The 24,087-nt window shown below is 38.4% G+C and overlaps 1 protein-coding gene across 1 annotated transcript; it reads left to right on the forward strand.

Annotated features, from left to right (window-relative positions):
• The first annotated feature begins 552 nt into the window (after window positions 1–552).
• LOC149303056 (hyaluronan and proteoglycan link protein 1-like) lies at window positions 553–23,474 on the forward strand. Its single transcript, XM_089481792.1, has 5 exons — window positions 553–652; window positions 2,788–2,790; window positions 8,168–8,536; window positions 19,320–19,622; window positions 23,191–23,474. Exons 1-5 carry the CDS (start codon window positions 553–555, stop codon window positions 23,472–23,474), a joined length of 1,059 nt encoding a protein of 352 aa, XP_089337918.1.
• The last annotated feature ends 613 nt before the right edge of the window (window positions 23,475–24,087 follow it).

Here is a 24,087-nt window from a genome sequence, read left to right on the forward strand (position 1 = left end):
AGGGAGGGGGGGGGCAGGGACGGAGGGAGAGGGGTAGATAAGGGGGGGGGCAGGGACGGAGGGAGAGGGGTAGATAAGGGGGTGGCGGCATTTTAACATTCGCCCCAGGCGGCATTTTGCCTTGGGCCGGCCCTGGTCTTAATGCACAATAATACACATTGTAATGTATAGGTAAAAAAAATTGAGACTTGGCTATGCACTGAAAGGTAGCTATTAATTTACTATGACAAACATTTAATCTATACCTATTTAATATAGCTGTAATGTTGCCACATAATTGACCATATAGTTTTTTAACAGTTTATATAATATATAGAAAGTTATTAAAGTTGAGTAAGCATTTTAGTATGTGCTGCGTTTACCTGGTTCCTTGAAGCGGTGACTTCTATTTTAGGCTCACAGCATGCTATGCAATTTTGCAGAGCAGTTTTCCTGGTGATTACTACACTGTAAAAAGTTAGGCAGCTGCAGGGACGTGAAGGTATGTAATTTTCACGAGTCTCCTTGTATGTGATGCTCTTTCAGAGAACAAGATTCATTTGGATCCCGAAGATGAAGAGCCTACTCATCCTGGTGCTAATTTCTCTCTGTGGGGCTGATCACCATGCCAGCAACTCCACAATACATCACGACAGGATTATTCACATCCATGGTAAGAGAACAGCCACCGTATGGAAGTATATGTGCTTAAGGGTAATATAGAGACATATAATAAATGCTCCCATATTCTCTGCACTGTCTCAGATTATACTGCATTGACTTTTCCTTTGGGCTAAGTTTTCTTGCATGCCCCTCAATTTCTTATCCTTCCAATAAATGAAAAGCCTTCTTTATATATATATATATATATATATATATATATATATATATATATATGTACATGGGTAAACCCTGCCTTGGCTGCATGCTGTACAATAACACATTATTTTCTACGTTACTGCAGTGTCCTTCAAGCTCGATAGGTAACACATTATAGCACAAGTAATCTAGAATTACATTTTTTCATAACAAGAATAGGTTTCCTTTAGTTTAGGAATGTGTTTTGAAATTAAGATGAATTTGCAATTTACATGCTGTTTCCAGTAATTACTATATCTGCAGCACAATTTTTCCCTGCAGTAGGTTGCAGCTGTTTTAGTTTTGGCTCAAATAGTTAAAAGTCACAATATAGTGTGCAAATATGCTAAAGGGACACAGATATAAAACACTGATGCAGTTGTGTCATAGCTTCAAATAATCCAAAATTAAATGTATATATTTTTTAAATTACTTTTTAATCTATTTTTATCTGGAAAACAACAGTGTTCTAGGAATACTTTATAAATTTTAATGGAATCACACAAATTGTTCAAGCGTATAAATGGTGAATAAATCATGGAGGCAGTTGTCCATTACTCTTGCATCAAATGGTTAAAGGGTCACAGTGTATTTTTACATTTTAAATACGGTATTTTATTCATGAATGTACTTTAGCATTAAAGAAAATGTGGTTTTATTCCATCTTATTCGAATAAACTTCCTTTATCTGCAGATTTAGAGGTTGCCATTTTTGTCTGTCATGTGATATTTTCGGTGTCATTTCCTGCTCATACACCACACTGAGCTGCACAAACACCACATTCCCTGGCAGGCCCGGACTGGGACAAAAAATAGGCCCGGGCATTTAAGACTGAGCAGCCCATTTTTATTTATTTATTTATTTATTTATAAATGAATCATAACGTCATGCAATTTATAAAGCGCTATATCTTCAATGAAAGATTCCAAACAGTAACTAATCTTTGACCATTTAGTTGGTACTTTAAAAAAACAACTAGTGGCAGTGTGGCACTCCTTGGGCCTTGGCTGGTCAGATCACCCTCACAGACTCACAGCACAGCAGGGAAGAAACTCAGACCTCAGACCACCCCAACTGAATTCCGGCGCTCAGCCAATCTGATAGGCGGAGCAATGTGACTAAAAAAAGTCATCATACACCAGACCCCTGAAGCCACGATTTAGTGTCACTAATCCTTTTTAATAAGATACGCAGGTTGAAATAGAGTAAATAGCACAATACCTTTACTTTTCCTCTCACTGATTTCTGGGCCTAGAATGTTTTGTCCTCTGAAGTGACTAGAAATTCAGGAGGGCGTTTTATCTCTGGATAAGTAAAAATAAATAGTTCAATTTATTCCTACAGAAAGTAAAGGGCCAGAAAACAGATGACTAAATATACACCAGGACAGGCTCTGCCACCCAGACACACACAAGGACAGACTCTGCCACACCGACACCCAAATACACACACCAGGACAGGCTCTACCACCCAGACACACACAACAGGACAGGCTCTGCCACACCGACACCCAAACACACACACCAGGACAGGCTCTGCCACCCGGACACACACATCAGGACAGGCTCTGCCACACCGACACACACACCAGGACAGGCTCTGCAACACCGACATTTCCTTGGGCCCTGCTCCACGCTCCCTAGCATGCACCACTCCCTCCACTACCACACCAAAAAAAGAAAATGCCACACTGACTGCAGATTACAGAAGACTGTGATATAGTCAGTGCAGTCTTCCCCCCTTCTCACTCTGACCATGACTTTGAGAGGTCCTCTCCCCTGAAATCATTCCCAGTCTTTTTGTCCCTCATTCACCAAGCCATACCTCTCCTTTCCTTCCTCCCTGTGAACTATAGATCAAACACATATAAACAGCACTTGCATGTATAGATCACATACAAACCCTATATTTGCAGGTATGCTTAAATGATGTATGGAAACATAGCATAGCGGGTATAAATCAACAGAATCAACACACCAAGCTTTGCAAGTATAGATCAATTGAAAATCACGTTAACTCAGCGTTGAAGGTATAGATCAAATAAACAAAATCAGACATACAAACCCTTTATTTGTAGGTATACAATAATAATGTATGGAAACAGAGCGTACCAGATACAGATCAACAGAATAACACACACCCAGCTTTGCAGGTATAAATCAATTGGAATTCACATATAAACTCAGCATTAAAGGTTGCACCGGTTGCACACCCCAAAGCCAGCCCCTATTGCCCACATAGAACCTGATCAGCACCCAGATTACACACATATTACAGCCCAGCCTGAGCCAACGTGGTCCCCTAACAGCCCAGTGTAAGACATCTTTGTCTGCAAACAGCCAACCCTTCATGTGCCATCTTTGCATTTTCCCAAATCACTTAAACATTCATGACAGACATAAACACTTACACAGTTACTCACTCATTCACACGAATCATTTACACATATTCATTAATGAAGTCTCACAAATCATTCAAGTAATTAATCCACACATTAGTTAAATTCATTCTCGTATGCATTCACACAATTCATCCACACATTTATTCATTCATTTTCGTACACATTCACACTACCCCCTCTCCCCATCTACCCCTGCTCTTCTTAACTGCCCTTCTCACTATGTACCCCCTTCCCCACAATATGTACCCCCTCTCCCCCTTTCTCACTATCTAACCCCTCTCCCCCTTCTCACTGCCTCTTCTCATTATCTACTACCTTTGCCCCATCTCACTGCCCCCCCTCTGCTCCTTCTCACTGCACCCCCCCTGCTACTTCTCACTGCACCCCCCTACTTACCTTGTTGCCGGAGTCCTGCGGTGGGGGCGCGAGGCGTCCGTCTTCCCAATCTGCCACGGTGCGCACTTCACAGCTGAAACGCCGGCACCGCGACGGAGTCACGAAGAGTGAGGGGCGCCAAGCGGTTGCTGAAAACTTCACGAGCGACCACTTGGCGCCCCTGCCCGGGACTTAAATTAAAACATTGGTTTTTTTGTGTGTGGTTTTTTTATAAACTTTATTTAACACGGAGGATGTTATATAAAGTTCTAAACAAACAAACAAAAAACCCCGATGTTTTAATTTAAGTCCTGGGCAGGTGCCCCTGCTGTAGTGGCGCCCTGTGCGGCTGCACATCTTTAAGGCCGGCCCTGGTGGGGGCTGCCCGGCCCCCTTGAATGGCGGGCCCGGTCGCAGTTGCTGCTGCCTAAGGGGCAGTTGCCCCTTTTGCCCTGACTGGGCCTATTTTAATGTAGGGGCCTCGAGCTGCAGCTCCATCAGCCCCTACGTCAATCCAGCCCTGGGCCGCCCGGCCCACTGGGCAAATGCCCGGTGTGCCCGATGGCCAGTCCAGGCCTGTTCCCTGGTATTAGCCTCTACCGCTACTGATGGGATGCTGTTCCATTTATTCATCTCAATAAAAGGTGGTCCTTAGGACATATTAGTGCATCCAGATGCATAAAGATCTTAATGCCTTTGCATAGAGGTCAGGCTGTCTAAAGATAACCTGGACTCTCCTCTGTCAACAGGAACCAGCATTACATGACTGACCCAAACCTCTTAAGCCAGAAGTGTTAACAAACCCAATATAGGGAAATGTATAAGGGATGGATGTGGCCATCTAGAAAATAAAAATAGAATGTGGGATAGTCCTGTAATCTGGGACGTAAATTGGATAGTTTCCAGCAGTGGTACCTACTCTTTAAAAGAAATCCAAAGCAAAATTGCAAAATATCTATTAGTATAGTTTGTTTTACATACTGGCACTAATATTTAGGTTTTATGAGCTTCCATATGTTTTCAAAAGTAAAAAAAAGTCTGGAAATTGGGTAATAAGTGATACATTTTTTGTTGGTAAAGGTATGAAAAATCCTATTTAATGAAGGGGTTAAGTGGAATTATTTTGGGCATTTCCATTTTAAAATATGGGGGTTATTTGATCATTGGGAAAATACAGGTACCAAGGTGGAAGCATTTACTTAAAAGTAGTGCAAACTCTATGAATGGAAAGTTAATATGGCTGGCAACCTATATTTTCTGTACAATAAGTGATGTATTCTAGCCTAGGCTGACTAAGACAGGAGGTCCATGGACAGTGGCAGTTCCTCGCAGCCATTGGGCACAGGCCTCCATAGACTCAGTTGAAAGGCACTGCACATCTTTAAAACACAGCACACCGGGATATGACAACATATTCCAGCGTCCTCTTTGCGGATGGAGAATATGGAGGGTCAGGACCAGGGGGAAAGCCCCACAAAGCCGGGGTTTGGGGCGATCAGGCTGCCTGGTGGGCCTCTGCTTTTTGAGAACAGGCCTCCATTGGTGCGTTTTGTGACGTCACATCTTGGTGCTCTTTTGGAGGATAGAGTGGGTTGCTGAGAGTACTTCCGTGGTTCAGTCCTAAGGCTGGCAGAGCTATACATTTCTGTATACAATATTGTTATAAATGCCATAATATACAGTTGCATTAACACTATTGCATTACATAATATAACATCCAGCATGGTAAAAGTATAGCTCTCCTAATGCAAGGAAAAACACTCTAAACTATTTATCATAAACTCAACCCCACTGTTGTATCCCTAGTAACAACAGTGACAAGTAATGATGGGACTAATGCTTTCTTTAAATGTAATAGTAAATAAGCCCTAAAAGCTCTGATCCAGCATAGCTGACAATCCCCTGGACAGGACAAAATGTTAATGATCTACCTTCTTGTTAGTAGATCATTTCTCCATTTTACCCTGGCCCTGCCATCATAGTCCCGGCCATAGTCCCTCTTTTCATCCCCTTTGCAGCTCTCAGGGTGTTATATTCCATGCCCTTGAAATTTACTCTTAACTTTGGATTCCAATAAATGTTTTTTTGTTATTAGATTGGATTGTTCCCAAAATAACCATATTAAGAATACTGCAAATAACATGTTACAGTTGAATTTACAGCAATTTGGGGGCCTTACATATATTATAAAAGGGCAAAATATAGTTTTGATAGATAAATTAAACTGGACATATTTTCAACCAAGTCCAAATAAAAATAGGAAGGATTTTACTAATTAAAATGGATTTTGCTTGGGTTATGGCCAGTGGTTAGGAGGGCTATCTGTTTTCATTGTTGTTTTACATGGTGTCGCCTGCGCTTATCACTTTCTCTGTGTTCCTGAGATTTGTCCTTGCTGTCCTCAGTTGAGAACTTAATTCTGCATAACATATACACTGTAACTTTTTCAAGGACTCTTAATCAGTCTAGACTCCAGCTTTAACTTATCACTATGTTTACTTAAAACGTGTAGATTCAGTTGTGTTCTGTGAATGTAAGGTGTAGCGCTAATGCTGTTTTTGGCAAGAGCAGTGCTCGGCATTGTAGGTAAGTAGGAGGTCAGATAAACTATACTACAGTTGTCTATTTGGATGCTAGTGGAAAAAGCAAAGGCAATTAGATGTTCTCCAATTTCGTCAGATCTGAGCAGGCTTTGCTACATTGATTCCATGTTTTAAGAAGAATATAAATATTAGAAATCCATAGTTCAGGGATTCACTTTGAAAAAAGTTGACCGTGTCAATGGTTTAGATTTTTAAAAATGCAATTGATTAATGTCTTACACATAGTAACATGTCAGAGACATAACTAAATAAAATGGATGTTGTGTATGGTATTGCTAATTTTCTGTGAGGTCATCATATTCTCATAGAATTACCGATGATAATACATAGAAAATAACTACATGTGGCATCCAAGTGAATTGTCACATCTGAAATCTGTCTTTTATGTTATTATTGTCTTATGTAGGCGGTTATAGCACAGAAGTTATAATTGTTATACAGTCTATATATATAAATATAGATATATATTATGGCAAAGTGGTTAAAAAGGTGATGCAACAGATGGCAGCTCTCATATGAAGCATGACAAAAAAAACAGAGTGTGTTTTTATAATACTTCTTAAGTCTCAAATGTTCTTATATTCGTATAAAATCAGTTAAGATTCCCTAAATCAACATCAATGACAGTCCTTTCCAAGAATAGTATCTTGTAACTCTACAAGCTGATTTCTCAAGTCTTAGGTTGTAAAAATAGCATTGGCTTCATCAAACAGAAACTTTGAGGTTACAACTTGGTGGTGGTATTACTGACTTTATAATATCGTTCCAATAACCACGTTAACCTGGAGGTCTCCTCATTGGCTGTACTAACCTCACCCCTTTCACGCTCCCACTTTCTCATTGCTAAGCTCTGTACTTTCTTATGTTAGCTAGTATTATGCGCTCCCATTAGTTCCTATTTTAAAATATTCTCCAAACCTCTAGTGACCAAATATATGGAATCATAGTATCTGTATGTCTTTATTTTAGAAGACTTAGCAATATTCTTCCTAAATGGTTAGTTAGATTTGAAATGCTAGATTTAGTAATGCTGCACTAATAAAATGTATTTTCATGTGTAATGTGTATTATACCTTATTCTGTAGAAAAGATAATAATAAGCCGTGGCGGTATTACATATATCATTTTAAAATGTGCAGTTCCATACTAACATAAAATATGCATACATTGTTCTGTCATCATAATCAAGAACAATCCTCCAAAGCAGGAACATTTGCTTAAATAAATTTTTAAGCTGTCTAGAAATACATTACACTCTTGGATAATACCAGACAAATCCCAGGACTTGTGACAAGGGAATAGAATGGAGTAGCTGTGTTCGAAATTATTTTGTGCATATAGGATTGGATATGGGGTTTCATAACGGCAGATGTTCAAGCTCAGTGAAAACAAATTATAGGTTGCGAAATCAAGGAAGCAATTTTTACAATTTACCCACACCGTGTGTTAATATGTTGTCACCCCTGATATTGACTTTAGTAATCTATAGAGAAAATTAGGCTAGTGACCAATACCCAGTGGCATAGCCTATCCACCATTGGCTATACTGGAATAATTGTAATTTTCAATGTTTTTTTAATTAAAGTAGTATCCAAAAAAGGTCAATGCTGCCCACTGCTGGGAGATATCCTGACTTTACCATTTAATCTCTTTATCATAATGCAATTCTGTTTGATATACTTCTCTGTTTTACTATGATGGGTACCTCTGCCATGGTTACAAATAAAAATTGTTGGTTCTAGAAAAAAAATAAAATAGACATCTGGCCATTCTAATCATCTAAATCACAAACCAGAATTCATTTATTTTTACTTCAGATGTTAATGTAAACTGCACCCAAGGGTTTGAACTGTATCAAGAGGCCCTCGGGAAAACTCTCAACAATAGTGTCTTGAGTTTCTTATTATCAGTGTTTTAAAACTGACCCATTTCCAATTACATTTTTTACAGAGAACGGACCACATCTGTACGTGGAGGTAGAACAAACAAAAATAATTTCACATCGAGGTGGTAATGCAACACTGCCTTGCAAATTTCAACATGACTCAGTATCTGCTGGCTCACCTTCTCATAAGATTCGAATCAAGTGGACTAAACTAACATCAGATTACCTCAAGGAGGTGGATGTCTTTGTTTCAATGGGGCATCACAAGAGGAGTTATGGCAGCTACCAGGGCAGGGTTTACCTGCAAGGAGCAAGTGAAAATGATGCTTCTCTAGTAATCACTGACGTAACACTGGAAGACTATGGCAGATACAAATGTGAAGTCATTGAAGGACTGGACGATGATACAGCGGTTGTATCTTTGGATTTACAAGGTAAGCAATAGTTTAAAACAATTATTAGTTGTGTGTCCTCTTGCCCCCTCCTTCCAGGAACATATGTACTAGCACACACATGATCACACATTCTAACTTAATATACACATACACACACACTTACACAAACAAACTTTAACACACACATACACTCTAACACTAAAGCATCCTCACTCTATTATTCGGCACTCTTAACATCAAACCTCCACCACATCACACCTCTACAGCTTTACCTTGCCCACAAGTGCAAGTGGCCTATTACCACAGGGTCAGCAAACATTGTGACCCCAAGGTGTTCTTGCCTCCGCCAGTCAGTCCAGTTTAAATTATTTTGAGCTGCCGTTAATAACTAACAAATGACACATGTGGACTATTTATCTCATATAAAGCTGATCATATACTCTGAACATAAAGGTATTTCCAGATACGATGGTCATAAAACAAGGGACGTTTATTTTTGGTTATCCAACTCAACTTTTTTGTACATTATCATTTTGTATTTACTATATATAGTATATATAGTACACTATCTTGTGCACCTCTAGGTATTCCAGTGGGCGTTAAGAGAATTTTAGGTAAAATACACAGGCCGTCAAATTATAGCAGGCCACAGATCAGCTGCCTCTTGCCAGCCCTCCTCTGGATATCCATATCGAGATCATGCTACTATTTATTTAACGAGACAAGTTAGAAGTAAGAATAAATCCCAGCTTTATTTGGTACAGTGTAAATTTTTTAAAATATTGAGGTGCTCATCGCAAGTTAAAAAAGTGATTGAATAGGGAACTTCATATATTTCATTTTATGTTACTAGTTAAATTGTAGGTTTTTGTGACAGCTTCAGTTGTTGGTGACAGACTGTACTATGTAGTTAAATATTTTTTAGCTCTTTTTGCAATGAATAACAGTGACTGACCTTTTGAAACTGTAAAGATTTCAAGCTTTATAAATATTTAAATTTAAATGTCTCAGGCAGTTCTGATGTAATCATTTATTTAAGTTTTACCAACCCTAATAGGAACTAAATTATGGACTATCAGTTAGTTAATGTTTTTATGTCAGTGGCACCATGCAGAGAGGCAGCTTGTAGGTAAGGAAAGATAGCCCTGAGTGATATGAGATTGGAATAAGATTTTTTCTAAATACTACTACTACCGGTACTACTACTACTACTACTAATAATAATAATAATAATATTAGCATTATTATTATTTCTTTTTACCACACCCAGTCATTCTTTTTCCTTTGTAGGGAGGAATCTTATAGATCAAATAGGAATAATAGTCCTTAATGATATCTGATTGGAATTTGAGTTATTTTAAAAAGAGTAAGTCATACAAATTATTTAAATAATGTTAATTCATTGTAAAGAACTTTAACCACTTTAGTACAAGTTTTTTTTTGTATCTCAATTACAGGAGCTATTTTGACATTTTTGCCAAATGTAGGTTGAAGCATTATTCCCCTTTTCTTTTGAATAGTGTACCCACGTAAACTACTCTGTATATTGTTTTTTAAACAAGAGATACAGCTTTCGTTGGATATTACAGTTACATGATTATGTAACTAAGTTGAGTTACTTAATAAAAACATGGGAACAATAGAAAACAAATTGTTCATGTGTTTTCTTCTCTGAAGAAAATATAAATAGTCCCTCGTATAAATAGTTTGAGCTGAACTAAATTCTGATAACAAAAGCTCCAGACATGACTGTTCTCCTTAGTAAAGCCATGAAGAAAGCTATATGTCCCAATTCACCAATGTCTCTAAAGGGTAGGGGAGATAAGCTTCAGCCAAAGTAGGCAATGGCACTTTTCCAGTTCCTTCCCTGAGGGTTTTCAAGCTGCTGCCACAAGAACGGCAGGTTTCCTGTTGATAACTGCAATGCTATTGCCAGTATTTGTGGTATTATATACCTTTACTGTGTCTGGATATTGTACAGATTTGATCACCAGGCCTAAGAGTCAGCCTTTGATCTCCATATGGAGAGGATGATGGAGGATCTACCTCAGCCAGACCTCACTTACATTCATCATATGCTTAACACATTCATGCACGGGTAGCTATAATCCTCTGTATGTGGATGGTGGCGCTACTGCAATCTGATCCATCCTATGATTCCATTTTATACACCGAAGGAGAACTCCAGACGGGCATATCTGCAACATTTATAGATGTCACCATACAAGGGTAACCACATTTCCTAACTGCCATTCACTTACTTCTTTACTTACTTTCAAGAGTGTATTACATCAAAGTTATGTTTGAGATTGCCAAAAAAGTACATTATTCAGTATTTGTGGTGCAACCAATCACTGATATGTTGGACATATCTTACGATAAAGAAAACAAGAACTTTTTATTGTTTTCTCAATGAGAAACTTTTAAAACCATGTATATATTACTAGCCATATTTAATAAGCTGCAAAAAAAATAAAAAAATTACACAAATGTATAAATAACAGATAAAATAGTGTAAATATATTCTTGAAAATAAATATAATACTAACAAGACAGTAAATTATCAATATCTCTCTGAAATATTAATATTATACATCATTATGACAGCTGTCATTACTAAAGTCTACCAAATGACATGCTGTTGAGGGTAACGTTCTGGGAGCTGGTGGCTTAAGATAGAACAAAATTTAGACTGTGCCACCAAAAAACAGGTAATTTGACAGGTATACTAAAAGTAAAATTTGAATCCAAAGTCAGGGTCTTCAATATTTGTCTACTGTTATAAGTGGTATACTGAGACACTTACAGGAATAACACTTTGGCTCACATGGGGCTGATTTAGTGTTGGTGGCTCAGTGCAGCTAATCTGTTCAAACAGTTGGTAAAAACACCTATGGCCACTGAAGCAAACAAAAAAAACACATTACAATCAAGACATTTTTTTCTTACAAAAAATATTTTAAAACGATTGTTTAAAATTATATATTTTAAAGAATCGCTTTAAGATTAGTGCCACCCTTTTAGTCTTTAACAATAGATTGTAGCACTTTCATGTAATTATCTATCAACACTTTTCTTGATTGCTCAAATGTACAGTACTAAAATGCTACAAATTAACATTACATAACCTTCAAAAACGCTAAGAGTTACCACATTTTCTTCTGTTGTTAATTTTTCAGTGTCATGCCCACACTTACAGTGTTAAAAGAAAGTACATTGTGCGTTTATTGCTGTTACAAAATACACTTAATGCTTGCGTGTGCTCATTTGAAATGAACGATCAGATTGCCAGTAAAAAGCCTCCCTTTGGCTTTAATGGATTATCCATTGTAATGTATTCTGATTGTATTGAAAAGACCTTCGTTTTCTAGTTCTGTGCAGATATTCTAACAACCACATGCTGCTTTTGATTTTCTATGAAAAGTGTTTGTAATTAGATATCAGGGTAGAGATTGTAACCACACATTCCATCTTACTATTTAAAAAAGAATACTGATTTGAAAGTCAAATGATAACATACTTTTATACAAGCAAAATAACTCCAGCCTTGGATTGAAAACTGCTTGTACTGGCTGGTGTTGGGTGAGAGGAGGCTACCAAACCAATGTGAACGTCTGTGTCCTTTACTTATGCTTTGTTTTCTGCGGTGTGTAATACATGCGATGACAGCATTGGGTATGTCTGGGATTACAGTATGTAGGGAAATGGTGAAAAGGACTATACGGTTGAGGCATGTAGGAACAATGGACAGGCAGTGAGCAGAAAGGTCAGATGAATTGGAGAGAAATATAGGCTGGACTGGTCCAGGGAAATATACAAGGGGCATCATGGGGGAATGGCAGGGGTATATGGACAAAGGGGAAAGTACAGAGTAAAATTGGGAGCAGATTAATAAACATAATAGTTAGACATAGACTTCTGCAACTGAACCAAAAATGATTTGGACACATTTTTAGTTTCATTTTTGGTCCATTTGTTTTCATTGTCACCCTCATTCACGAGGACAGCCTCTTCCCTGTTCCTCCAATCCAGAGGGTGTGCCCAGAGGCTCCATCCTTTCGCTTAAGTTCATCCATGGAGAAGCAAATTAAGAAAGAAGACACAAGGAGAAGAGGGCAAAGACGTTAGGAGAAAAATCAAGATAAGAAGCAGAGCTGAGGGAAAGGAGACAGGAACACAGAGTTTTTTCCTTTATTTTTGCCTGTTTCATTGGGGATCCCTCATTGTTTTTGAGAATTCACACAAATTGACAAAATTGAAAACTTTTGTTGATTTAAATTTGTATGAATCCAAATGCAAGCGGTTATTACCGTATTTGCTCGATTATAAGACGAGGTTTTTTTCAGAGCAAATGCTCTGAAAAATACCCCTCGTCTTCTAATCGGGGTCGTCTTCTAATCAGACCTCAAATAGAGTCTGATTAGGAGACTAAGATCCAGATCCCCCGCACCGCTGCAGGGGACCTGGATCCTCCTGTCTCACCCCCCCCCCCATCATACACACTTACCGGTGCTTCCTGCTGTATTGCCGGGGCAGCGGGTTGACGTCTACGCGATCCGCGTAGACAACGTCCGCTGCAGCCGGAAGGAGGTGTGGCTAGCAGCGGGGGTTGTCTGCGTCCGTCGCGTAGACCTTCCCCGACTGTCAGAGATCTCTGATCTCTGACAGCCGGGGAAAGTATACGCGACGGACGCATACAAACCCCCGCTGCCAACTCCACCTCCTTCCGGCTGCAGCAGAAGGCGACGTCAACCCGCTGCCCCGGCTGGAAGCACCGGTAAGAGAGGGCTGAGAGGGGAGAGAGGGGAGAGAGGAGAGAGGAGAGGGGAGGGGAGGGGGGGAGAGAGTGTGTGTGTGTGTGTGTTAGTTAAATGGGGGCATAGGGCATTTCTGGAGTGGCGTTAAGGGGGCATTTAATAGAGCACTCTGCCTCCTGAAATGCCTTATACCTCCCTATATGCCACTCTGCCCCATAATATGCCTTTTAACCCCCTAAATGCCAGAGTGGCATATAGGGGTATAAGGCATTTCTGGAGGCAGAGTGCTCTATACAATGCCTTTTAACTCCCTTAATGCCACTCTGCCTCCTGAAATGCCTTATACCTCCCTATATGCCACTCTGCCCCATAATATGCATTTTAACCCCCTAAATGCCAGAATGGGATATAGGGGTATAAGGCATTTCTGGAGGCAGAGTGGCATATAGGGGGTCAAAAGGCATACCATGGGGCACAGTGGCATATAGAGGGTTAAAAGGCATATCATGGGCCACAGTGCCATATTGGTGTGGCAAGCCTGGGGGCAGATGTGCGTAACTGGGGGACAGGCTGGAAAATACAAGAAATAAAAACAAAAAAAATATTTTTCTCAATCATAGCTTTTATTTAAAAAAATAGTTTACATGAATTAACATTTACTGGTAAAACTTTTTTCCTTTAGGGTCGTCTTATATTCAGGCTTTTTCTTTTTTCCTAAGTTAATATTCAGATTTTGGGGGGTCGTCTTATAATCAGGGTCGTCTTATAATCGAGCAAATACGGTAATAAAATATCTACTGCTTCTAGCAACACAATAAACAGCTGAAATCAGCTAGAAATATCTGATCCCAATTACCTTGAATTGTTGATTATATTTATAAATATTAGAACATCGAAACAGCACACGAGAAGATGGCTCACATTTTAAGGCTAATTACATGTTACTATCTTTCTTATTTTCCAGGTATAATTTTCTTTCAATGTTCACACTTTTATTTATGTAATTTGGTTTAGCACAATATGCTTATTTGACTGGAGAGCTATTTAGTGAAAATTGGTCCTTTAGGGTTTAAAAGATTAAAGACGTGATTGGAAATGACAGTTCCATTATTCTTGAAACAACTCAACAGTCTCCTTCCACTCATAAGATAGAAAATAGTAATATGGTTAAAGCACACAACTAGTTTGGGTTAAGCATATTCAGGAATATAGCATATCTAGGTATACCGTGAAAAGCCCATTTCTTGTTAAAATATCTACACTTTGTGTCCAGCTTTACTAAGACTATCTCAGCTTTACTTTAACTCAGATATGGAGCTGTATTTCAGATAGCCCTAGATACAAATAATAGTGTCTCACAAGTGTTTTTTTATATATATATATATATATATATATATATATATATATATATATATATATATATATATATTCAAAAAGAAAGTGGAACTTGGTCCAATGTCATATTAAAATTTCTGACCCTGACCTACAGAGCCCTTAATTCGGCACCCGCTACATTTCTACCCTAAATTTATGTCTTTGAACTGTCCCTACCTGCCCTATTTGTCCCTCTCATGAACTGCGTCTCTTTTCTACTGCAATTACTTCTTCCCACTCCCATATTCAGGATATCACACACTTAAATTACAATTACACTACACTAACCTATACTACACATAGAAAAACAATCCATTAAAGCAGTTTAATGCAAAAAATCATAATATTGTCAGTCAACAGAAAGTGTTATCAGACATGTTTATCGAAATATAACCTTGTTTACGAGGCTTTTTACAGCATTGTTAGTAATTATTAAATGATAAATCTACTAAAATGAATTGCCTAGAAGCTAGAAGTCATTTTAGATGATTGGAATGTGTAATTGTAGGGACTAATATCCTCATATGTTTATTCCTTTACTGCATCAAGGAAAGCTGTTACTTGAAGAAGTGACGTTAGCTGTTTGAAAAACCTGTCCATCAGAATGCTTAAAGTATCAAATGTAACCTTTCCGGAACATAAAAGGAACAGTGTCTCTAATGAGCACTAGAGGAATAAATGAGAACACACACCAGAGAGAACGAAATACAACAGATAATATATGCACGTTAAACCATTATTTAATATAATGTCAATTTATGTCTTTGAACTGTTTCCAAATTAATGCAACTAAATCTGCTTCAAAGTACAGATGAAGCCTCAAAGCTTTTTGATTAAGATATAATTTAGCTTTCTTTGCTCTTCTTAAAATACATTTTGTATAGTTTTTTCTTTCTGAATACCTGATCTACCGTCCTAACTCTAAAAGAAGATTAATCTTTCTTACATCTCTGCAAAATCCTATTAATCAAGTGACAGACCGAACATCAAAGTTTGAATTACGTTACATTAGACTGAGTTTTTTCCCCACAGTGTTTATTGGAAAAATACATCTTAATTTGAGGTGTTTACAAATCAGCTCATTTTTGCCTTGCTCATTTGACACTCCTTAAAATGCAATTATATCCAGAAGAGCTGGTTTGTTGTAAATGTGATGTATTGCATATTGCTTTGGTTCCAGATTACCAGTCCAGAGGTTAATATGCCGTAAATATTGTTTTATGTTTTGCATATACAGAAAAGGACAAGACATTTAGAGAATTAGGTGTGTTGGGGACATACCTCAGTTTGATTTTACTATATGACTCGACCCGCATCATGTAAGCGTCATCACAATATCAGGGTACCAAATTGGGACACTGGGTGCAACGTTCATGGGAAAATATTCCAGGTATATAATTATATAAATTTATACCGATCAGCCATAACATTACGACCGCTGACAGGCGAAGTGGATAACACTGGTAATCTTGTTATCTTGGCAGCTGTCAGTGGGTGGAATATATTAGGCAGCAAGTGAAAATTTCATCCTCAAAGTTGATGTGTTAGAAGCAGGAAAAATGGGCAAGCATAAGGATCTGAGCAACTTTGTCAAGGGCCAAATTGTGATGGCTAGACAACTGGGTCAGAGCATCTCCCAAACTGCAGCTCTTGTTGGGTGGTCTGCAGTGGTCAGTAACTGTCAAAAGTGTTCCAAGGAAGGAAAAGCGGTGAACCGGTGACAAGGTCATGGGCAGCCAAGGCTCATTCATGCACGTGGGCTGTGAAGGCTGGCCCATTTGGTCAAATCCAACAAACAAGTAACTGTTTCTCAATTTGCTGAAAAAGTTAATGCTGATTCTGATAGAAAGGTATCAGAACACACAGTGCATTGCAGTTTGTTGTGTATGGGGCTGCGTGGTCTAGTGGAGTCCATGCCTTGATAGGTCATAGCTGGTGGCAAAAAGGGGACCTACACAATATTTTATGGCTAATTGGTGCGTGGGTATATATATATATTATGGCTTCTGGTAATGGTAGAAATGGAATTAAACCAATATTGGGCTGTTTTGTACCTCCTGCAACCACTGTAAGAGTTGTCTAGTGTAGGGACACAATATGTATATAGGTTGAACTTGATGGACTTTGGTCTTTTTTCAACCTTATGAACTATGTTACTATGTTAGTGAGGGAGCAGTGACACCTGTGCTAACATCAGTGGGTATATATTTTTTTCTGTGGAATTGGCCTATAATTTTGGCTGGAATTTTTAACACTTCTGCACTAAAGAAATCACCATCTATGCTAACTAAATAGTTAGATACTATTAGATACTTGTTACTGATTTGGTCCTCACTAGTGGATCCTTAGCCTCTGCAATGAATTGAGAGATGGGGGTGTCTGTGTCGTTGGCAGTGCCTCCACCGGCTTAGAAACCTAGAATACAGGTTATGCTTTCTGACCAGGACTTTGTGATACAAAAAAACTGGAATTGATGCAAAAATGAATAGTACCCTCATGTATCAAATAATTAAAAAATAATAACATAGTAACAGTAGCTCTGCTAATGATAACATTTAGCGTATACACTATCCGGGGATTCTCAGTACCATGAGATTTCCCTCTAACCAGTCTCCACCCTTCCCCAATAACCTCTGTAGAAATCAGTGGTGCACGTTTTGGGACCTTAGGTTGCATATTTTAGCACAACCCCTTTAAGCACAAGGTACAAGTATCTATGAGTGCTTTGGTGCAGTGCCTGCAATACAGGGGAAATGTCTACTTGCTGTCTCCGGTCTACCAGTCCTGCGTCTTCTACTGTGTTGCAGAAATCATTTTACCATCCGGTAGCATACTGATGGCTTCCTCCTGAATAGATGACCGGATCTTTCTTCTTTCTCAGTAGTCGGCAGGCGGCACTGGGCACAGGACTGTGGGACACAGCATGCACTCCCCAGTTAATGGCATGATATCTAGATCACTGATAGTCTTCAGCTACAGGATGTTGTATAAGGTGCTCACAATTCTGTGAAGTGGGTTTTTCCATCAGGGATATCACTGTTCAGTCTTACAAATTCCTGGGGCATTCTTGGGGCCTTAATAACCTAATAGCCCACTCCTCCTTAATCTTACCAATAGTCTGGAAGATCATTGCTGTTCCCTACAGCACATGCCCCAGCAGCAGGGGGTGATGGGAGGAACAAACCCGTCTTAGGTATACCAAGACCAAATAGAAGTATTAAGGTATGCCATGTATGATGACAGCTCCAGAGAAAGACATATTTTATTATCAATAAAAAATGAAAAATATATTATCAATATAGTTAGCAACCTTGCTGTGAGACTTTAAGTGTTTTTTTTATTCATTGAAATGTATACATTTTTGTTGAAATGAAATGAAAACAGTCCTATCATCAGTTAATTTTGTGTATACTACAGAAATATTGTCTGGTTTTGTATTTTCACACATATGATGGATTTCAGTTGATAATACAATTCAAATATGCACAAAAATATAAGCAAAAATACTGCTTGTTTATTTATTTTTTTAATGTGTTCAGAAAATGCAGCTTGGCTTTTGTTGAATAAACTAAGAAAAGTAAAATGAACGGAGAGAGACACAGATGCCCAAGGCCTACAAAAATAATAAATACATTTATTTACAACACCAGATTTTAAAGTCAACAAATTCAATCACTGAAGATTATTTTTGCCCCCTGAAGTGGAATAGTATTTATTCCAATGCATTTTGTTAACATACTGTTGGCTAATATACAAAGGAAAGAGGAACTTTTATAATGCCAAGGCTATGAATCTGTCAACAGTGCCCCATTGCAAATGTGAATTGTAATTCATTCACAATAACTAGAATATGCTTGTTTATTTTCCAAGACATGTCATTGGTGCTTTTGTCCTGTGAACTGAATAAAAGATTGGGAGTTCATCAGCTAATGCACTACGCAGTACTATATTGCTGTAATATATTAAAATTGATAAGCTAGTGCTTTCCTCTATTAACATTGATTGCTGGGTGGACCATTTATGCATGACCAAACAAACAGCTTGATGATTAGCATTTAAGCTGTCATTTCAAAGGGCCACACAAGGAAACACTATAATTATTGATACCACTGGGCTAAACATACCCTCAAATTGTTTTGTTTTAGTCTCGTAAAACAGGGTGGCCATAAACTAAGTAGCCCACCAGCATATCTGCTTTATGATGTGCTTTGCTGAACTACAGATGTCAGGGCAATATGATCCAAGGCTTTATTGAAAAGCAATCTCTTGACTGCACTTCTTATCTCCTTCTTAGTATTGGACACATTGTCAAACTAATGTAGCTTAAATTGGGAATTTCAATGAATTTCAAACGTTAAAATGCTATATATCTGCCTATCCATCTATATATCTATCACCCTTTCTCTCTGATCTTATCTTTCTTTTCCTCTCTTTCCACGTAACATCTACTTTTAGTCATATAGTCAAAACATCGCTGCTTGACACTACCAGATATATCTTTATTTTAAGTGAACATTAATTTGATACTTTTATTTTAAGTTGGGTCTTGGCTGAATGTGAAAAGATTTTTATTTCTCGAGACCTGCAATTTCCCTTGGCATGGGCTGTGGTAATTCAAGTTGGTCCATTCTGAGACAAATTGAGAACCACTTTTTTTCTTTTCTAAAGTATATCTTTGTTTTTCATTATAGGCATTGTTTTCCCATTCTTTCCTCGAATGGGCCGTTACAACCTGAACTTTCATGAAGCCCAACAAGCCTGTCAAGATCAGGATTCTATCATCGCCTCTTTTGATCAACTCTACGATGCATGGAGGTCAGGACTGGATTGGTGTAATGCTGGCTGGCTCAGTGATGGATCAGTACAATACCCTATAACTAATCCAAGACAACCCTGTGGAGGCAAGAACACTGTTCCTGGAGTTCGGAACTATGGTTTCAGAGACAAAGATAAAGGCAGATATGATGTGTTCTGTTTTACCTCAAACTTCAAAGGTGAGAGAGTGTGCATTAAAATAATGACCTTCAAAATATGGAAAGTGACCATCCGTGTTCATATATTGTAATGTGCATTTTATTTTTTTCTTCTTTCACCTTAAGTATATATGTGAATATTCACAATCCCATAGCACGTTTGTTTACTGTACAGAACTGTAAAATGATGGGATTACAAAAAGTGGTAGATGCACCTTTGTGTATCATACCCTCATACCTAACGTAGCCAGACATGCGGTTTCCGCATGAATAATTTATGTTAACGCATTATAAAAATGTGTGTAATTTATCTCAAAATATATGATACGGAAATTAATTGATAAGATGATGTTATTTCTGGAAGCATTGTTGGAGAACAGATATTTCTGGCAGAAGATGTAAGTGTGAATTTGTGTGTTTCCATGACGACTGTTTGCTTTGCTGTTCTCTTCAGACTTTATTTTAGAGTTGGCTCATTTGAGATTAGGAAGAAACTGAAAAACAAACTTGCACTGAAAATGACATAGTGTGTTTATTGATAACACTGGTAGAGTGTAGAATGCTTTATGTATAATTCTGTAATTGGAAAAGGGACTAGTTGATGACCAACCTTAATAAGCCTCTCCAGCAAAAGAGCTTGGATGGTTTTGTACAATACATAATTTAAGTCTATGAGACGTCTTGAAAGCCAACCATTGAATTAAACTTTGTGTAATGCAAGATCAGCTCAACTCTTCTTGGAGAAAAAAACTCTTAAACTATAATTAAGTTGATACGTTGAAACTTTGGTTTTAGTGAATAATCAATGGTGTAGTTCAGGGGTTACTCATTTACAGCTTTATATTTGTTGTTGAACCAACCAAAACAATGTCCAATGGCTTATTGAACATTACAGAATTTGCAGTTAAGCAATGTACCCACATGTACAAAATTCAAAATAATTGAAAAGAAGTAAAATTATACTTAACATAAGTTAACATACTGAAGTTTTGAAGTCTAGCACTGGAGAGGTTATTTACACACATTGGGGATCTTGCATCAGAGGCTAACCTGCATTCAGGAAATAGTTCAAATGTAGCAGCCACATTGTATCCAGTCTACGGGAGGCTGCCTGTTCTGTAGGGGCACTGTTACCAAATGTCTTTACGTAAGGAGCCAGTTATGTAGCTTCTGCTGTATAAGGGGCAGGGGCGTACCTAGAGTATTTGGCACCAGGGGCGGATCCTGTATGTGGCACCCCCCCCCCACACACTTTAAAACTGCATAGCTTCTACCGTTATATACCGGCGCAGACACTGAAGGTGGTACAGCATAACACTTACTGTTATCATTATATACTGAGGCAGACATTGACGGTGGTACAGCATAACACTTATCACTATATACTGAGGCAGAAATTGACGTGGTACAGCATAACACCTATCACTATATACTGAGGCAGAAATTGACGTGGTACAGCATAACACCTATCACTATATACTGAGGCAGACATTGACGGTTGTACAGCATAACACCTACCACTATATACTGAGGCAGACAATGACGGTGGTACAACATAACACCTATCACTATATACTGAGGCACACATTGACGGTGGTACAGCGTAATCCCTATCACTATACTTTGAGCCAGACATTGACAATAGTGCAGCATAAATCCTATCACTATATACTAAGCCAAACATTGATGTGGTGTAGGCCTACCACTTCATTAGTAGTAGGGATGCACCGAAACGAATTCTGGACTGAAACCGAAAATCCAGCATTTACCTGGCCGAAACCGAATATGGGCCCCCCCACACCATAAAGAAAAATCTAACACTTTTATTTCAAGTAAGTAACACACCAAAATAGGACAAAACAATTAAATAACAATATTAATATATATATATATATATATATATATATATATATATATATATATATATATATATATATATGATTGTTAACAGCAATCACATTTCTATCATGCCCAGGCATACCCAGATTCCAGGATGTACTCGCAGACTTGGCATTATAGGAGTATGATTGCCCTATCTACCCCTTCTCACTCCCTTTTGTCCTACCTACCCCTTCTCACTCCCTTCTCCCTATCTACCCCCTCCTAACTATCTACCCTCTCCCACTTTGAAGTTCACTTACCTTTCAGGAGTCCTGCGGTGGGGGTGCAAGGCCTCTGTCTCCCAGCTCTGCCACTGTATGGAACAGTATAGAGTGATGGGAGTTATGATGTACTAGAGCATAATTATATAATGAAAAATACATTGGAAATGGTACAGCATAACACCCATCACTCTCACACACTTACCAATCCGCACATATACCAATCCACACACACACCAATCCACACATACACCAGTGCAGACATACACCAATCCACACACACACCAATCCACACATACCAATCCACACATATACCAATCCACACATATACCAATCCACATATATACCAATCCACACATATACCAACCCACACGCATACCAACCCACACGCATACCAACCCACACGCATACCAATCCACACACATACCAATCCAGACATATACCAATCCAGACATATACTAATCCACACATACCAATCCACATATATACCAATCCACACATATACCAATCCACACATATACCAATCCACACATATCAATCCACACGTATACTAATCCACACACATACACCAATCCACACACATACCAATCCACACACATACCAATCAACTATCACTCACTGAATGCTTTCCTACCTTTCCTCTTTTCTCCTTACAGCTTCTTTTCCTCCTCTTCTTCAGTTCTTCTGTCTTCTTCCGGGTCAGAGGGCACGGACGGCAGTGGGCGCGGCTTTAACAGACCTCCGGCTCCCTTGAGTGGTTTTCAAGGGTTGAACCCGGCTTAAAATCACTTAAGGGAGCTGGAGGTCTGCTAAAGACCTCCAATACCGCTCCCTTGCGAGCCTGCTCCTCCAGCGGCGGACATTGCTGTCCGTCTCTGGAGGGGTGCCGGGTGCCGGCAAGTTGGCACCCCCCTGATGAGCGGCACTCGGTGCGGACTGCCCCCCCCCGCTAGGTACGCTACTGATAAGGGGTGACCAGGCTATCACAACACGGCCTTCTCCCTGCAAAAAAGCAGCTCTTTCAGTCAGAGTCAGTCAGAGTATTCAACCTACTTGACCTTTAAAAAAAAAAAATAGCGAAGCCAGTCAAATACCGGCCATGACCCCAGCCAGGCCTATAGATAGGTTTGAATCAGTGCAATAAAATTTGAGCCAACAGCTAATTAATGCAAAACAGAGCTGTCATTTTGCCAAATTATACATTTTTTACGGTTTAGGACACCAAATAAACACATGCAATGTTGTAAAAGTTTTGACACGGCTCTCAGCTTCTCTGAAGTAAAAATAGTCCATTACTTTAAAACTGCCTTCAAAACAATTACACTAATGGGAACAAAAAAACTATAGGGATTTAGTTAACTTAGTAAAACTGTAAAAATGATGATGATGTTGCTATAAACGGGAGGTGAGATAAATGCTAGTACATATTCTCTGTTTTATTTCATGTTATTAAGTGGTTAATGTGATTTTTTTTTTTCCCCCACTAGGCCGCTTCTACTACCTAATACACCCAACCAAGTTGACATATGACGAAGCCGTGCAAGCATGTATTAATGACGGTGCCCAAATTGCTAAAGTAGGTCAGATGTATGCGGCTTGGAAACTTCTCAACTATGATCGATGTGATGGTGGATGGTTGGCTGATGGAAGCGTCCGTTACCCAATCTCAAAACCCAGAAGGCACTGCAGTCCCAATGAGGCAGCTGTTCGTTTTGTTGGCTTCCCCGACAAAAAGCACAAGCTATACGGTGTTTATTGTTACAAAGAATAGAACTGTAATATCCAAGGGCACAACAGTATTAAGAAAACAATTAAGAACATGTGAAAGATTTATTTTCAGTATGAACTCATGCAAGCTACAAAAACTGTGATGAAACTTTTTACTTACTGTACAAATTATCATAAATTGTCATTCCTTTTTAATTTTATATATATATCATTATTAGAACAGACCATCCTTATATTAATTGCTCTAATTAAATCTTAATTAGACCAAAACTGTTAAGCTAAAGAACCATACCAAATATATACAGTATTTTATTAAACAGGCATGCCATAGCTTGGTAATAAATGTTTTAATCGAGGAATGTAAGGTTACTCAAAATAGAAGCTTATGAAGCACATTTTTGAAGATAGTTTATATTATTATTATTTTTAATGCACTACGAGAAGAAATAATAAATCAGCAGGGTTGCCATTTTTAATTGTAAGGTAAACAGTAAAGTAGCTTAGAATATTAGCATATAAACTGTATTTACATAGGTCCATGGCTTGTTTTAGTGTATATTATTTGAAAAAAAAACAAAACAAAGAAAAAAATATCAAATTGCCCATTTGTGTTGTAAAAAGCACAGTGAGGATTCTCAACATTTAAACTGTATTTT

Source organism: Sceloporus occidentalis, unplaced genomic scaffold, assembly GCF_023333645.1.
Source record: "Sceloporus occidentalis isolate IW3139 unplaced genomic scaffold, rSceOcc1.0.p SCAF_16, whole genome shotgun sequence".
Taxonomy (NCBI): domain Eukaryota; kingdom Metazoa; phylum Chordata; class Lepidosauria; order Squamata; family Phrynosomatidae; genus Sceloporus; species Sceloporus occidentalis.

Excerpts from the sequence above, each read along its gene's own strand:
- LOC149303056 (XM_089481792.1), top strand. The coding sequence starts at position 553 with ATGAAGAGCCTACTCATCCTGGTGCTAATTTCTCTCTGTGGGGCTGAT. Across the intron at positions 8,537-19,319 it reads TGTATCTTTGGATTTACAAG|GCATTGTTTTCCCATTCTTT; the intron begins GTAAGCAATAGT and ends TTTTCATTATAG. Across the intron at positions 19,623-23,190 it reads TTTTACCTCAAACTTCAAAG|GCCGCTTCTACTACCTAATA; the intron begins GTGAGAGAGTGT and ends TTCCCCCACTAG.